At 39.7% G+C, this 17,681-nt stretch overlaps 2 protein-coding genes across 4 annotated transcripts in view; both read left to right on the plus strand.

The window, feature by feature from the left end:
* Positions 1 to 146: 146 nt before the first annotated feature.
* On the plus strand, positions 147 to 7,446 carry LOC131975019 (serine/threonine-protein phosphatase 6 catalytic subunit). Its single transcript, XM_059337546.1, has 7 exons — positions 147 to 273; positions 2,430 to 2,525; positions 2,649 to 2,714; positions 2,824 to 2,965; positions 3,067 to 3,146; positions 4,661 to 4,870; positions 6,211 to 7,446. Exons 1-7 carry the CDS (start codon positions 199 to 201, stop codon positions 6,457 to 6,459), a joined length of 918 nt encoding a protein of 305 aa, XP_059193529.1. The 5' UTR covers positions 147 to 198; the 3' UTR covers positions 6,460 to 7,446.
* A 708-nt stretch (positions 7,447 to 8,154) lies between these two features.
* Positions 8,155 to 17,681, plus strand: part of golga1 (golgin A1) — a 28,350-nt gene continuing 18,823 nt past the window's right edge. Inside the window, exons 1-7 of one of the 3 annotated variants that reach the window (XM_059337222.1) lie at positions 8,155 to 8,325; positions 9,248 to 9,549; positions 12,896 to 12,986; positions 15,109 to 15,183; positions 16,554 to 16,651; positions 16,736 to 16,768; positions 17,481 to 17,609. In XM_059337222.1, coding sequence (XP_059193205.1) covers positions 9,421 to 9,549; positions 12,896 to 12,986; positions 15,109 to 15,183; positions 16,554 to 16,651; positions 16,736 to 16,768; positions 17,481 to 17,609 — 555 coding nt within the window. In that variant the 5' untranslated portion in view covers positions 8,155 to 8,325; positions 9,248 to 9,420. Of the gene's footprint in view, positions 8,326 to 8,357; positions 9,550 to 12,895; positions 12,987 to 15,108; positions 15,184 to 16,553; positions 16,652 to 16,735; positions 16,769 to 17,480; positions 17,610 to 17,681 lie in introns of those variants that run through there. The other 2 variants (XM_059337224.1, XM_059337223.1) reach the window with 2 other exon arrangements.

Consider the following 17,681-nt stretch of genomic DNA (forward strand, 5'->3'; position numbering starts at 1 on the left):
TTTTGTGTTTCCTGCAAAACTTGAAAAAATGACTTTTATTTTGAAGCTGCATCTTGGTTTTCAATAGTTAATGTCATAAATTTAAAAAAAACAAAACGCTGCTAAATAATGTTGATTAACATAAAGACGGTAGGTGGCGGTAGAGGACAGGGGAGTCAGTTATTGCAGGAAGTTGCGCATGAAGACTACCTAGGCACCATGGCGCCTCTAGACTTAGATAAATATGCAGAGATTGCAAAACAGTGTAAATACCTCCCAGAAAACGACCTCAAGGTAAATGTGACTTTGTAGAAATGTTTTTAATGACGCCACGTGATGGGCTCATACTGGTTAGTTGTAACGGCGTAAGTAACTGTTAGCATGACGCTAGCTAGCTAGCTAGTAACGTAAGCCTGCTCACTTCATCTCTTCGCTAGGAAGTCAAAAACCGTAAAAAAAATAAATTGTCCAGCTTAGCTAAAATAGTTGACTACAAGCCCGACTATGTCAAATGTTATCGAAGCAGCAACCAGAGTTAAAAAACGACCAGTTATCCATAGTGACCTAAGCTAACGTTAATGATGCTGACTGTCATGATGTTGGAGTGACAGCTGGTTGTTGCCAGCCTGGACTGAAAAGGTGTCTGGTGCTTACACACACACACACACACACACACACACACACACACGACGCATCCAGCATACCTCCAGCGTTAAATAATAAAGTCGCCTGATGTTACATTGCATCGTAAAATACGTAGCTCCGTATGTTTTGGAGATATGATGACGCTACTTGACCCTACGCCGAAATAATACCTCGTTATTAAAGATGTGAATTATTATTATCATCATCATTATTATTATTATTATTATTATTATATTTAGTAAGCACTGAACCGTCACTTTATTTGGCCAGATTTTTAATAACGTTTGGGATTGCCTTTTCTCCTTATTTTATAAAAACAGGTTTCAGTCAGTGATCCCAATGTGAACCTGCAAGAAACTGATTAACATTCAGCTCAGAATGTTAGTGTAGCCATGTCTGTTTTTATTAAACAAAGTCATTATTTCTTCTACTGTTTTCTTTTTCTCTCTCAACCCATTGGAGACATTAGTACGGTGGCCCCGTAGTAGTCACCTGGTTACATTAATCTGATTAAATTCTGTTTTATTCTATGTTGCTTGTGAATTCTCATCTGTATTAGGCTATTTCCCGAAGTTCAATGGCTCAATGGTTTCAAGGATCAGGATTTTTAATAACGTTTGGGATTGCCTTTTCTCCTTATTTTATAAAAACAGGATTTTCAAAGAAGGAAAATTTTGTTTTTTTAAAAATATTTGAATAATGACCAAGCAGTCAATGTCAACAGTACTTGTTTTCCATACTTTGGAAGCCAATCACAGCTGAGCAGTTGGGCGAGAGGCGGGGTGCACCTGGACATGTCTCCCAGGGCTGACACATAGAGACAGAGAACCATTCATATTTCAGTTTAATTGAATACAATACAAAGACAGGCTATTTTATGTTCAAACTGGTAAACTTTTGATTTTTGTAAATACAATCTTTGAATGTGATACAGTCTGTTTCTGCCCATTTTTTTTAGAATATGGGTTGTATGTCCTTGACTAGAACAAATGATCTCAGAGTTGCATTGAACAGTTATAGAGGGTTACCCTGTGTTACAACCCGGTATAGGGGAAACCTCTTTCAAGCTCCCAAGAACCACCAGCAACAAAAGATTAAAGACTTATTTAAAAACTTTCATGACTTCAGTGTGGGCCACCAACAAAAGGAAACTAAAGTTGAACAACCTAATGCTTACCACAACCAAAACAAAAGAACCGAAAGAGAAATCACTAAACTAAAGTCCTAATAACAAAAACAGGAGGAAAGGGGTTAACAAAAACTGCAACCCTCCCCTACCAAACTGGGGCTTGTGCATCATACTAAACATCTGTTATACTTCACTCAAAACTTACTGGCAGTCTGGTTGGAAGTGCAGAGAGGGGAACCCACTAGAGCTGAGGCTTGAAGGCTGGAACCAATCACTTTGTCTGAACAACCTGAACACTCACACAGACAATCATTCACTTAGCCAATCAGCCATCACACACACAGACACCACAGCAGATAGGACAACAGAGACTACACACAACCAACACATGCACAAAGAATATTAGAGCAGGTACACAAATGCATAACAAAATGTTCACATAACCTTGTGGTTGTAACACATGCTATAAAGAGAATGTTACCTGAATAGATCTTATTAATTGTCACATGATGTAAATAGAAACAATGTTTCAGAGGCTTTTCCCTGACAAGAAGATTTTTGGGTAAAATGTTGATGCTTATGATTCTGTTATGAAAGTTATCACATTACATACCAGTGCTGAATAATGACTGAACTTTAACGTTCATGTCTCTGTGCTATATTTTTATCTGTGCAGAGGTTATGTGACTATGTGTGTGACCTGCTGCTGGAGGAGTCCAACGTTCAGCCTGTTTCAACTCCTGTAACAGTTTGTGGTGACATACATGGACAGGTAAAAAGCAAAGCCTGCAGTTTATAGCATGTGAGATCTCTATCTACTTGTGTTTTTCATATACATCTTTTACACAAATAAAATGTAATGTCTACACTAAATTTGTATCTCTTTGTTCCTTAGTTTTATGATCTTTGTGAACTCTTCCGAACTGGCGGCCAGGTTCCTGACACAAATTACATATTCATGGTTTGTACATTGAAATCAGTTTGAACTTGAGGGGCTTCTGTCGTAATGCATTCTGTTTAACTCTTTTTTTGGTGGATGAAGTGTTGTAATAAACCTCTGTCATCTGCAGGGTGACTTTGTTGACAGGGGATATTACAGTTTGGAGACATTCACCTACCTGCTGGTGCTGAAAGCCAAATGGCCCGACCGCATCACACTTCTACGTGGAAACCATGAGAGCAGACAGATAACCCAAGTTTATGGCTTTTATGGTGAGATTTGATTCATAGTAGATTATCTGTTTTTGACCGGCATTAAACTGCATTGTCACAAATCTCACTTCCTGGAATGATGAGCACTTTCTGTCTTACAGATGAGTGCCAGACCAAGTATGGGAATGCAAATGCTTGGCGTTATTGCACCAAAGTGTTTGACATGTTAACAGTTGCAGCTGTAAGTATTGAAATATTACTCACTGGGCTTTTTGTCTATCTGTTGTTATTTCAAAAGAAAGATTGATGATGTGACTTAATGAATGACAGCCTGGAATGAGGCTCACATTTAGTTACTCTCTTAGTAAAGACTACATATGAGCAGCGGCATTTGGTTAATGTGATGTCATAATACAGATTAAATGCTATTTCTTTCCCTGGTCTTAAAAGCTGCATTATATTATGTGATTCAGCTAACTGAAATACCATATTTTTTTCAGCTACTACTTTTTTAGAGGAACTTCAGTGTTTTTTACTCGACCCTGTTTTCCCATGTTTTTGTTTGAGTAATAGGGCTAACAATTTTTTAAAATTGGTCCACCAGACCATAGTAAACAAACCGGCATGCTAACTGTGCACAGAGTGTCCGGTGCTTGTTGTAAACAAACAGAGGTCGCTAAGTGAACACATACTGCTGCAGCACATACACACTGTACTGCTACAGAGCTAACTGTGCAGCTCTAAGCACTGCTGCTGCTCTGTAGCACGTCACTATCATCTCCTCCACGTCTTCTGCAATGTCAGACTGCACTATGAAAGGTCCTGAGTATCACGCCTTCGCTGTGGAGATGTGATATTCGCCCTTTCCAGCAATATGGCGGCACATTTGTGGGACCGCACTTTGAAAGGGGCTATTGAGAGACAGCAGAGCCAAAGCAGGCTACAATGTAAACGCATAGTGAAAATGCCGATGTCAATGTCTGTTTACTAAAGGTGCTTGTTTTTGCCACTGACAGGTTCGGACTGTTATTGAAAGTCTCTAACAGTCGTAACAAAAGAGGAAGAAGTCTCTTTCTGAAATGTAGCATGAGAAGACTTGTTGCCGGAAGAAACCAGTGGAAACATGAGTGAGAGAGTTGAAGAGAGGAGTGCCAGGAAAAGTTTGTTGTGGTGGAGCACAGAAAGTGAAGCATTGCATTATCTAAATGATTTAAATAAAAAGCAATGTTTGTGTTTTGTGCACTTCTCTGTTGTACCAACAAAATGTCTAGCAACATTTGGGCAGCTTTCATAGAATTCCTTCAATGAATATGGACAGGCTGAAGTTGTGGCTAATTGAGCGACACTGCACCGCACAGACTTCTCTGTGACTATTTTGACCAGGATGGCTTCTGCCAGCCATAGAGGAGAAGAAGTCCTGTAACAAATTGCTGTTTCAAGAGTGGAGAGACCAGCTGTAGACAGAGCTGAGAAAGGCTAAAGTTACTGTGTTGAGCTGGTATCAGTACACACAAGAGCATGGCAGGATAACGGCAACTTCTCCACAATGTTGTCACACTCATAATAACAGTCTGAGCATGCCATTGGCAAAACAACACTTACATTACATAATTCAGGTTATAAACAGGCTACAACTTCACATAAATAAGCTTTGTATAGTCTGTAACCACTGGTCACAAATTCTCAACAGTCAACCGATAAATAGTGTATTTTCTAATGGCTGAACTTTTCTATTTTATGTTATTGTTTTGTCAGCTGATGGACGAGCAGATCCTGTGTGTCCATGGAGGCCTCTCCCCAGACATAAAAACTTTGGATCAAATTCGAACCATTGAGCGGAACCAGGAGATCCCCCACAAAGGAGCATTTTGTGACCTGGTGTGGTCAGACCCTGAAGACGTGGACACTTGGGCCATTAGCCCCAGAGGAGCTGGTTGGCTCTTTGGTGCAAAAGTCACAAATGAGGTAGGCTGCTTTTACTGTCATTGAATCATGAGTGGAATCTGCTTAATTGTGTTGTTATTTTATATGCTCCAAGGTAGATTTTCTCTTTTTTTTTTCTCAGGCATTAAAATAAATTGAGCCAGATAAAACAAGTAGTGTTACTTATGACAATAGCTCTCTGGCAAGGTAACAACAATGGCAGATCACTGTGTTGTTTATTGCCGCTGCAGTTGGTGTTCTTTGATAAAGCAGTTAAATGACAGATAAATCTTGTAGATGCTGACACTCCACACAGGTGCACAGACACAAGTTTATTTTAATGATAAAAAAATCACCTGTTGTTTTTCAAGAGCCTCTCTATGTGGATACTATATAGTAAATTAATCTATGCAGTAAAAGGCTACAGAGCCTTTTGACAGCAAATCTGGGCTCGTGTCCCTCCTTTCCACAGACACAAGTAGCATTTGGCACACCTAATAAGTTATATTGTTTTTTTCACACTCCCATAAGTGCATGCTCTGTAAGCTGAAAACTCTTAACTTGTACTTTTATACAAAACTGTCTTAAAATAGCTTAGAGCAATGTCTTAAATATTCCTGCTGTCAATTAATGATGCATAAAATGTCAAAGACCTTAAATCCCATTCCTGTTGCCGCAGTGAGGCTGTGTTTTTAAATGGTTAAGATAAATTAGAGCTTATTCTGTTTTAACAGTTTCACTTCGCATGAATCATAATTCGGTAGCTCATGCTGGCAAAAAAACTAACATTAGAACTGCACAAAATATCTACTGTCAAAAGGAACAATTATCTGTGAGAAACAGTTTTATGCATGGAATTCTGGTATCTTTTTTTTTTTTTAGTTTTTCTACAGAGCTTGGCTTTGGAGATACCTTAGAAAATATTGGAGGTATTAATATTGTGCAGGGCTCATAGTAATGGTGGTTAAGACAACCATTTTGTGGTTACTTTTAGTGAAATGTGAGAATATTTCCTCAAATACATGCAGAATACAAGTGTTCATCCTTGGCCCTACAATCATAGCGGACTTCTTTGAATTGGTAGCACACATGGCTCAAGTGGTGTTTGCAGGCTAGTGTAATAAAACCTACAATATAACCAAAATAAGTAATAGTTGATTAGTATTTGTTGTTAATTTGAACTTCAAATAAAATTACATGTAATTAATTTGAGAAAATCAAATGAATGTGTCATGAACAAAGCATCTGTTTACTGATGTTGCTTTATGTAAGTTGGGGTCACCAAAGGAATAAGGTGATGTGTATTCACGATGGCTGTGTTTCTATTATTTTAACAAGTTCTCCCTGTCTATTGTTTCTCTCTTTCTTCCAAAAAATTGCAGTTTGTTCACATCAACAACCTGAAGCTGATCTGCAGGGCTCATCAACTTGTCCACGAAGGCTACAAGTTCATGTTTGATGAGAAGCTAGTCACAGTGTGGTCTGCTCCGAACTACTGCTATCGCTGTGGCAATATCGCCTCAATCATGGTCTTCAAAGACGCTAACACAAGAGAGCCAAAGCTCTTCAGAGCAGTGCCTGACTCTGAAAGGGTCATTCCACCTCGAACAACAACACCTTATTTCCTGTAAGCACATTGAAACCAAAACAACAAGCGATTTCAGTGCACAGATGCCGACTGGGACGGGCATCAGCAACCCATATGAATTTTGTATTGTACATTGAGAGTATTTACATTGCATTTCCTGGTGCCAAGTGTGTTCCCAGTCTTACATTTAATGCAATTGTTCTGCAGCTTATACCCCATTGAGATATTACAGAGCAAGTTAGCTCAGCAGTATCACTGCACTGTTGAGGAGAAGGGTGAAAATGGCACTTGTAAAATGTTCATATTTATAAATCTCAATTTTACTTTACTATGGAAATTCAGTCTGCTGTTATATACAATGTTTCATTTAATTTTGTTATGCTGGTGTATATGTACTAAAGTTGCGTGTTAGAAAATAAAGCACTGCACAGAAACAAAAAAAATCCATAAATTCTGTCAAAATTCAATGGAGTCATACGCTTAGTGTTTTCATGTGGTCATATAAGAAAACATGTAAAACTGAGATATGATGTGTAAAAATGTAACCATACTTGTTAGAGAGTTCTGTATTGTTAACTCTGTGCTACCTTAAAAGATTATCTGTGACTTACAGATTTGGAATAATTTCTTGTAATTAGTCTTTTTCTGTGTATCACCATTCTGTTTTTAAATAAAGAAATCCAAAAATTGTAAAAAAAAAAAAAGTTCCATACCGGTGTGATGGGCAAAAAACACATCCCTTTTCAGCATAATCTATATTATTGGGTAGTAAATACTATTATCTTTAAATAGCCTATTCATGACCCAAAAACAATGAAAAGACTTGCACTGTATGGAAAATAGTAAAAACTGTACTATGAGAGTTATAATTCCCCTGAAGATGATGATTTGACTGTCAAGATAATCTTTATCCTTGGTTGTTTAGAAAGAAATTAATATCTTCCTTCACCATGTGTACAATTAAAAACTAAAGTGGATTGCAGCTAACTTGCATCATTAATAAATTATTACTTTTATTAAACTGACCATACAGGAGCACCAGTTGGTGGTGTGGGGTATATTGATTTAAGCAGGGCACAAAGGGGGTCTGCACACTATTAGGCTCCAGATAAACTGTACTCCTTTTCTTCTTTTCAAGGTGGGCAGTGTTTCAATCTACAAGATCCTCCTCCTCAGGCCTCCTCTGTGCCCTGCAGTGAGGCAGTTTTGCTCCTGAACCTGAGAATTTTTTCCTTGATGTGAGCAAACTTGTCCTCTCATCTTGGTTTGAGTCACCAGCTTGAAAGTGGAGTTGTTTGGATTGCCCTAAGAGACAGGGGTGCAAGCATCCTCTCGAAGGGACTTCTACTGGGGTCCACTTAACCATAGGGGTATTTAGGACCGGAACATGAAGTACATAATTCTTCCATTAGAGCACAGACAATACCATGTTAAAATTGTTATAATAATAATTTGAAGGAAAAATTTTTTTTGATATAAACTAACAACAGGTTTGTATAAATAAATTACAGAAATAACAAGCAGCTAAAAAATGTGTAGTGTGGCCACATCATGTCTGAAACTGCTTTTACTTCCCGCGCCTTTAGGCGGCGCATTTATCCAGTTACATCCATCCCACAACTACAACCTCTCAGTGGTGCTGACCAATGAACACAACCTGTCAGCACCACTGACCAATGAAAAGAGTCTCTGCCGTGACGTTGACAGTCATCTGTGTCGGGGTTGATGACGTGTAGCTCACCAACTCACGCTAGCAGCTGCTAGCTTGCCAGGCGAGACAGTACCAGTGAGTTCCTGTCATATGCCATAACGACCGCTATTTTTTGTGTGTATATAGAAAAAAAGACGAACGTACAGTCATTGAGCACTTGAAAACGCAACGGAGTGATACTTAATCGAAGTTAATATGGTAAGAGAAAGGCGGCTTCAGTGGACGAACAAGCTAACGACAGCTAACATCGCCCGATGGTGGTAATGTTAACTCATTGTTATGGCTGGGAGAGCTAGCAGGCTAGGTGTCTGTCAAAACATAGTCTGACAGTGTAATTGTACATTTCTAATGGATTAACACTGATGAGACACAACCGACAGAGCTTTTTGCAGCAATTTGTAACTTATCCGTATATAGAGTCGGTTGAGTAGGTAGTAAGGATACACTGTGGCTCAGTCACGGAAACAAATTTAATCACAAACTCAAAATCTGCTTTTACTTTCCAATGCAATCACTCTTTATGAATTGCATTCTTCTTTCAGAATTAGATATCCAGAGCAATTGAAAATGCATATGGAACAAGTATAATGATCAAAAACATTTAGAGGTTTGGTGCAGTTTCCATCACAGAAAAAACATTCAGAGGTTTTAATCTGCTTTGAGTAACAACATTATCAACAACATACTGGACAACTGAGGAAAACATTATGTATCCTAACCCACAGTGACAAGCTGTCACACAAGTTTGACAAGCACTAATTGTTTTTCCGTCCATGCATTTCGCGGGGGCAGCAGACTAAGAAAGGTATCCCAGTCGCCCCTCTCCCCAGCAACGTATTCCAGTTAGTTCTGGGATTTTTTTTCCTGTTAAGTGTAACTTATGCACCAGTAAAGACTTCTAGATGACTAGATTTTTTTCTAAAGAGGCCTATAGAGTAGACAGACTAAACAACCATGCTTGGTTTGTCATTGATATGCATAAAATAGCATTTATTTGTTATATTATGATAATAATGGATGCCAAAAATATATTGAACTTGTTGTTTGGCTCACTACAACAATGTGACATCAGCTGTTATCAATCTTAGCAATTTGTTAACTGATTCCTTTCTTTTCCCAGCTGTAGCAGAATGGAATTACCAGCACAAACTTGTTTTGAGTGGTACTGCATAAGGACGCGGCTCTGTTTCAGCCCTCAAAACAAGGAGCCATAAACTCCATGCATTGTGTGAAGTCAATTACTTTTCAGAAAAAAACAAATTGCACTCAAAAAGAGACACTCAAAGGACAGATATGTTTGCCAAGTTGAAGAAGAAGATTGCAGAGGAGGCGGCCACAGCCCCTCGGAGTGGTGTTCGTATACCACGCACCATCAGCAAGGAATCCATCACCTCAGTTGGGGCAGACTCAGGGGATGACTTTGTAAGTACTGTGAAGTTCTTACCAGTCACTAGCCTAATGCTTGAAATGTTTGCATGTGATTTTCCAGATAGGTTTCTACAATTGTCTTGCATTATTGTTGGTGTTTTGTTTTGTTTTACCTATTTCACAGTAGAGTTGGGCAGTGTCTACCAAATTTCCATATGACAATATTCACAGTGAAACATCACAATTAATGATATTTTCTGCGCATCCAAACTAATCAAATCATATGTTATATATCAATAAGGCAGTCTGTGGCGTAGAGGTTAGAGAATCGGGCATGCAGCAGGTTCGAATCCCAGGACTGACAGGTCAAGGGCTGAGGTGCCCCTGTTCCTCAGGCACAGTAATATGCTGCCCAGTGCTCCTAGCATGGTGTGTTTACTAGCGTGTAAAGCCATGGGATAAATGTATGTTGAATGACCCTGTTGTAAAACGAATAAGGGAATATCTCTCTTAAATGACCCCCCAAACCTGCGCCCAGGTTTAGGTATGGATGGGGGCGGGGCTCGGTGGTCAAAGACTGGCCAATCCCTAGCCATTACACAGTGTAAAACTGTCACATTTTTGTGGTTAACCCTCAGTGGGATTTTTCTTTAGGAATTAGTAGCAGGCAAAAGATAGTTGAAAGAAGTTGTATAATTGATTGTTAAATGGGAAGACTTTAGAAGTCAGGTGCTTTCACACCTGTAGTTCTGTTCATTTGGCCAAGACCCAGGGAATACAATGAAATAATGTGTAGGTTTCACCCTACACATTGATATGTAGGGTGATGTTTAGGGCAGTTGTCTAGAGATCAGCTCCTGTTGATGCTGATGGTCATGGTCCAGCTGCATTAGTATTCCCATTGGTTGCACGTCCAAATGTGTAACATCACAGGCAAATGTGTAGACATCATCATAATCACAAAAAGAATAAATAGCTATATGTATGCAATGAAACAGCAGCAATATAAAACGCTACCAGAAAATCCTGTTTTCTGTTCTCAAAGTGAAAATAGAAAGACAGGAAATGTGATACATTCTTCATTAAATGTCTTTATTCACACAGTAGCCCCTTTCATAATGCGGTCCCGCTATATTGCTGGAAAGATCTGTCCCGGCGTTTGGCCTTAGGGCGTTCATAGTGATCCCGTGAAGGCGTGATATTCACAGTGCAGTCTGACTTTGCGAAACGAGGTGGAGGAGACGATAGTCAGAGCAGCAGCAGTGCTGCGCAGTAGCACAGTGCTAATAGGCTACACAGTTAGCTCTGTAGCAGTAACGCATGTATGTGCTGCAGCAGTATGTGTTCACTTAACGACCTCTGTTTGTTTACAAAAAGCACCGGGCGCTCTGTGCACAGTAAGCGATGCCGGTTTGTTTATGATCCGCAGCGGACACCACGTGTACAGTTAACATGCCGGTTTGTTTACAGTAAGCGGTGGACACTTTGCACAGTTAGCGACTGTGCCGGTGGCCGCAGTGAACAGTGATTCGATGACTGTCGGACCAAGTGGGAGGCGTGTGTTAGACGTCACGCGCAACGTCAAATAATCCCTTGCATCCCTTGCTGGGGTGTCCCCTCCATAGTGGTCCCGCTTCCAACAGTGCTTCATAGTGCCGTTGCATGCAGGGACATTTACGGCTCTGTAATGTCTCACCTCCACTATGAACACGCCAGAAGCGGGATCCCACCAATTTTCCGCCTCTGTGACTACCTCTGGAGGCGGAGAATTGGTGGGTTATCTTTTGTTGATGCTCCGATAAACAGTGTTTTGGGACAGGTTTGAGTAACAATTAATTATTTTATTTTTTAAAAAGCCACTAGGCTACTTTGGCTTTGGTGCACAAGTGGTTAACACGTCCAGGTTGCACGTGACATCATTCACTCAAAACAGCGGCTGTTGACAACAGCAAGATGTTTAGCTGAAGTTTTTCAAAATGGGTCATTCATTTGATGATCTGTGGTTATGGGATTGCATCGTTTTCACCTTTTTCACCTGTGATATGACAGGTTTGCAGTGCACCCCTGTACTTAACCAAGCATTTGTCTCTGAATGCAAGTGTTGTGTGAATTGTGTGTTCTTAGGCTATGTGGAGAATGTCTCTATGTCTAAAAAATCTGCTTAACTCTTCTGGGCTGAGCCCCTGACGTGTCAAAATCCTAGAGATGCCCCTGGTCTGGACAACACACTGGAGGACAGTGGTGGTTCCCAAACACCTTGTAGGCTATTTTTAAAGTATGGCTTACACTTCATTTAAAAGTGATTTGCTTTACAGAAAATAGTATTCATAATCACATAATTTCTTAATTCAGACTAAATTCTATGCTAAGGGTTATTGCTGATCCAGCAATTTAAGGCCAGTGCTATGATATGAACCCTTGCTGGTTTTTTAAATAATCATCTGTCATCTGACAGTTCTAGGTAACATGGCTTGGGTGTGACTGACATTGTATTGTATTGTTTGCTGTATTGTATTTTTTGCATGTAGGCAAGCTGTGTTACGCAGTCTTAAGACCAACCAGTTTGACACAAAGACATGCTGATGTGTCTCTTATGTCACAACAACGCATACTCACAGCTGACTTTATCCGTGTTTTATTTAGTTTATAGTTGATTTAGTTGATTCTGCAGTGCACACAGTGATATTTTAAGGATTTTGTTGATCTTTTTCATATAGTTTTCAAGAGAAATGTTTTTCTCATAGCTTGTAAAGGAAATCCATATCTGGGGTAAATTTCTGTTCATTGGAGCAGATCTGTGCAATCCCTCACAGGAGTATCCAGACTCCTGAGGCTCTAGTGCTGTCTCAGTTGCACTTGACTAAATTATTTAGTGAAGTTGCTGAGTAGCCATACAGCCAGCTTACATGTGACATTGTGTTTCTGGTACAATGAATACTTGGTAGTGTGGGTGACACTGAGAAGCCAACTAGTTTGCATGACAGTGACTGGTGGAGCCTTGACTTTCTGCATCAATTCCATGTATTTTTATATTTCTTCCAACTGATAACCCAAATACCAACGACCTAATAGACAGAGGTAAATGTAGCACAACATCAATGTAGCATGATGGCAGAATGACTTCCTGTGATGTAAAACATCAATGATTACCTTTAGGTTTTGGACTTGATACCTGGGGAGTTCCCTAAATATCTGACTAGTCACCACATTTGAAAGTGGCCAGCAGAGCAATCAATGCTACCTAATGTGAAAATGATCACTGAAATGCTTTCAACACACTTGATGATTGACTGAGTTTGAAGCAACATTAGATGGATATTTCCTTTTTGCAAACCAAATTAAGAAATTGTGTTTGTCTTTGTGTGTGTGTGTGTGTGTGTGCGTGTCTCCGTCTCCTCAGGCATCCGATGGCAGCAGTTCGAGGGACGACCTGCCAGCACAGCTTCTCAGAAGGAATGATCAGATACGGAAGCTTGAGGCTAAGCTATCAGGTAGGACATGTCAGACAAGGATTTAGCAGCTGGAGTTATTCAGCTGAGAAATTTCAACCCCAGTGCAACTTACACCAGTTATGCACAGGATTGTAAGCAATAGATCCTATTAAAACTCCGAATGACCAAAAATGTCATTGCAGTGTTGATACATTTTCTACATTTTATTTTTTACCTGCAAATCATAAAATCTATTATCAGTTAAAGGAGCAATGTGAAGGATTTAGGGGGCTTTTGATAGAAATTTGAGTTAATATTCACAAATACTTTTTTCATTAGTGAATAATGCCCTGAAACGAAGAATTGTTGAGTTTTCTATTAGTTTAGAATGAGCCCATATAGGAACAGCCCATTGGGTGCTGGTGCTCTTTTACAGGGTACACTATATTGCACCATCACCGACTCTAGAGAGGGCCTTTTTTTTTTGGGTTGTCTGAGGGCCACCATAGGTTCTCTTAGGGGCTTGGAAAGGGAGGGGTAAGCAGAGGAGTTCAGTCTGCCACTTAAGACGGAGTCACACCCAGAGTAAATATATGCACTTCAGTTTATACATACGGAATCATGAGAAAATTGACTGCACAGGACCAGCCATCTGAAGCACTAGTCTAAACAAAAACCCCTTTCAGACTACGTTTCCGCAAAAGTTCCACTATATTGCTGCAACGAGCTGTTCCGCCATTTCGCCTTAGGATTATTTAAATACTGATTCTGTGACAGTGTAATATTAGCATCTATTCATATGCATTCCAGAGGAGAAGGTAGTGGCGTGTAACAGAGCAGCAGCACAGTAGCACAGTAGGGTTATGCATGTACATGTGTGAAGTGCGGCACTCTGTGTACAGTGAGCGACGGCAGCAGCAGCAAATTCAAAACAATAATGGTGGAAGAATTGCATGTCGTGCTGTTTCTCATTGTAGAGATTCTACAGACTCAGCAAAGTTGTTCTGCATTTTGCATTTGATTAGTTTATTCGATTACTGTCGGACTCAAGTGAGAGGAGTGTTTCTGATGATACGTCACATATTTTACACCTTGCCGGCTCCACCGGTTCACAGTGATCCCCCCTCGATCCGTCTCACCAATTTTAAGCCTCTGTTACTACCCCCGAAGGCAGTACAGAGCTGAGATCACTTGATCCCCCCCCATCATGCCTCAGGTGCGTTTGGATTTTAGACAAAATGTTACCGAGCCGTCAATTTCGCGGCTTGAAACGGCAGTCTGAAAGGGCCTCCTGAGAAGAACGCTTAGACAAACGTGCGCAAAACAGGCTTCTGATAAAACACTAATGTGGTAGTGAAACTTGAATGCCTCTCTATGAGCCTGGCAACAGCAGCTCATATAAACTATCTTTGCCAAAGGAACATTCCTACATATGCTAATTATTTGTGTAGCATAGCTGGAAAGCACTTCATGAGCATGACTGTATCACTCAGTTTAGTCCAGTTCCTTTTCTTTAACATACTGTGTTTCGGCCAGAGATCCACATTCTAATGATGAGTAAGTCAATTTTGCAGTAAGATGGTGACAGCTTACAGAAATTCACTTAACATCAATATTAAACAATATAGCAAAGCCATGTTAATTGTGATAGTATCAAATATATAAATTATGTTTTATTTTGCCCTTCACTTCCTCAACCATCTCAATTTACGATGAATTTTCAAATCTTAAGTTCTGTCTGACTTGGTAAACAGTTTTCTCTCCCTGTTTTTAACTTCTTTCTATTGAATGGGACACAGCCATGACATATTTCAAGTTTTAGGGTGTTTTTTTATCCTCCTCTACTCAGCAGCATAGCTTCTAGATTTCCTTTGGGTAGCTTATGTGACTTTGCACCCTTGAAAAGGTTAAAGGTGGCACATTGTCATGCAGCCTTTTAACCAGTATGGTTTTCTCAGATAAGAAAATCATTAATAGTTTTACCTTCCATTATTTCTCAATCATGTTTTCCCTTTTGCTTTCTCCCTCTCCTTTTGTTCACTTTCTCCCCTGCCTCTCTCTTTACCGTCATCTGCTGGTTCCTCCTTCTTTGTGTTTCGTGTGTGTGGTTGTGTGTTTGTGTATGTGTGTGTGCATATGTACTGTTGATACCCCATCCCATCACCCTACTTCCCAACACTAGACTACGCTGAGCAGCTACGAATTATGCAGAAGACCAAGGACAAGCTTGAAATTGCATTAGAAAAGCATCAGGATTGTACGTACCTTTACTCTCCTCCCAATTAGCTTCCTTTCTCTCATCTGTCTGTCTGCTGTAATATTCACCTGGTGCATCATTACTTCCTCCCGTGAAGATGTTTTTGTTTAGCTAATATCATGGCCTTCAGGGTTTTGCTTTAGGAGCACTAAATGCTTTTTCCTTTAATCTAAAAATCCACCCTCAAATCTTTTACACTGGTATTTTTTTTAACACATCGATTCTAGAGTTTTGTATGCATTGTCTGTTACTGGTTTCCTAGATTTGCTGCAATGCGTGGCCACTTCTTCGGAAGATGTGATTTCCCTGTTTCTTTCACTGTTCAACACTGTGGAGATTATGTTGTGGCTATTTGTAGTCCTGAGGATGAATTCTAATGACCTGAAATTTGGATTAGTGCACAAGAAATATCACAAGCTAAACTCTGTCTGTCATGGCTGCTGGGAGAATATCCAATCCATTCTACTATACACACGAGCGGACTTTCTCCCTCACAGGTCTTTTGTCCTTTTCTCTCACTCAACTTTATTTTTGCCAGCTCGCATCTCTGAAGTGTTAAAAAATGTCAGTGTTATGTCATTTTTTAAATGACGTTTTTTCAATATGAGATGATGACAAATCACCTCTATTGGACTCTTTATTGGATATGTAGTTGCTAAAGAACAAAGCACTTGAAGATGCTCCGTTTATGAAACTCTTCTAGTGCACATTGGAACTTCAGAGTAGTTAGGACAATAGGAGAGTGACACAGCTGCATCCATTAGGCATGTGGGGTTACTGACCGGTTTCCCTGACATTTCCGGAGCATGCTCCCCAGAGAATGAACCATTTCCATTTTAGACACTTAACAAGGTGCTACCATCAGGCTAAAATGTCAACTAGTCTCTCAAAATGTATCACTTTTTTTTAGGCATAAACTTATTCATTCTAATGAGCCCACAGCCCTGACTGAGAACTGACTTTAAAGGTTTAGTTCATGGTAAAGAACTACTGATTTATTTATTCTCTAAGAATAGTATACCTTCAGTTTTTTTGTAAGTTCGGTCTGGTACTGACGTAATGCGAGTTGTAATTAACAGTGCAGCTACAGCCATATGTAGGCTTTTTAGGGTGGATTTTTTTTTTCAGATTTCTCAGCGTTAATGTAAGAAACAGTGTTGAGTTTTTGTCAGTTGCCATGCATTGCCTGTCTTTGCCTATCTTTGCTTTTGGGACGAACACAATCTGATTTGATTCTAACTTTTCACAGCTACTAACGGTGCAACTGTCTGTGCTATTAAATCTTTCTGTTCGCTTTGGTTGCAAACAAACCTCTCTGTATGGTTTCCATCTTTCCCTTTTGTTTTCTCTTTCGCACTTTCACTGCCCAGCATCCATAAAGAAACTTCAAGAGCAGAATGAGTCTCACCAGGTGGGCAGAGCCAAAATGGCAGAGGGGATGGCTCTGGCACTAGAAAAGAAGGATCAGGTAAATGCCATTCTGTCTTAGTTCTTGTACAGTTTTGAGGATTTGTGGATTGTCTGTTTATATCTTTCTATCCTTTACCTGCAGGAATGGATGGAGAAAATGACTAATGTGGAAAAGGTAAGTCTTTAAACAGTCTTTGGTGACTTACAAACAATGCCTTATTTATGATGACATTGTAGGTCTTGTGATGGATAAAATACATCAAGGACTTAAAAAACAGTGTAAGACTTAAATTGGTTGCTCTCATCCCTTACCTGTTTGACACGTTTCAGTTGAACTTGCAGTTGGTGCATTTGCATGTTTAGTTTTTTTTTTTTGGGAAGGTAGGAAAGTTGTCTATTAAGGTTTGGTACAGACTATATAACTCGATTGAGACCCCTGAAAAGGAGGGTCTCAGTCTGGCATGAAAGCAAAGCAGACCAGCTGCAGGGTTTCAGGGTAATAGATGTGACAGTAGTATGAATTTAAAAGCTATCTGCAGACTGTGAACAGTTTGGAAAGCTGTTGGAATCCTGATCTAGGCTATAAACAAAATCAAGTCTATATGTTATTGCATATGCGTGTCACCATATGATTGCAGGGATGTAATCCGTTATGTCAGCAAATGAAAAAAGTAAACCATAAGTACAGCAAGACAGATACATTGAGATACTGTTAAATGTGCTCTAAGGAAGTTACTTGTTTAAGAAAGCAGAGGACCTTTGTATATTGAAATCAGTGCAAAATTGGTGCACAATCCACATGATCCTTTTTCTTTCCAACTCAAAAACTTTATTATATTGGTTGCCATACCGCTAATCCTTAACACATATGTGGTGTGTTTGTTTAGGAGAAGGCTTCCCTGTCAGCCCGGTTAGAGGAGATGATGGAGCAAAGCTTGGTACTATTCCAGAAAAGGGATGACCTCGATGAACTGGAGGGCTTTCAGCAGCAGGAACTCGCTAAAGTTAAACACATGGTGTGTACATATGAAGCTGAATGGTTAAATTGACTTATGCAGCCTTTATCATCAAAAATTGGAGATGGAAAA

Source organism: Centropristis striata, chromosome 7 (genome assembly GCF_030273125.1).
Source record: "Centropristis striata isolate RG_2023a ecotype Rhode Island chromosome 7, C.striata_1.0, whole genome shotgun sequence".
NCBI classification, from domain to species: domain Eukaryota; kingdom Metazoa; phylum Chordata; class Actinopteri; order Perciformes; family Serranidae; genus Centropristis; species Centropristis striata.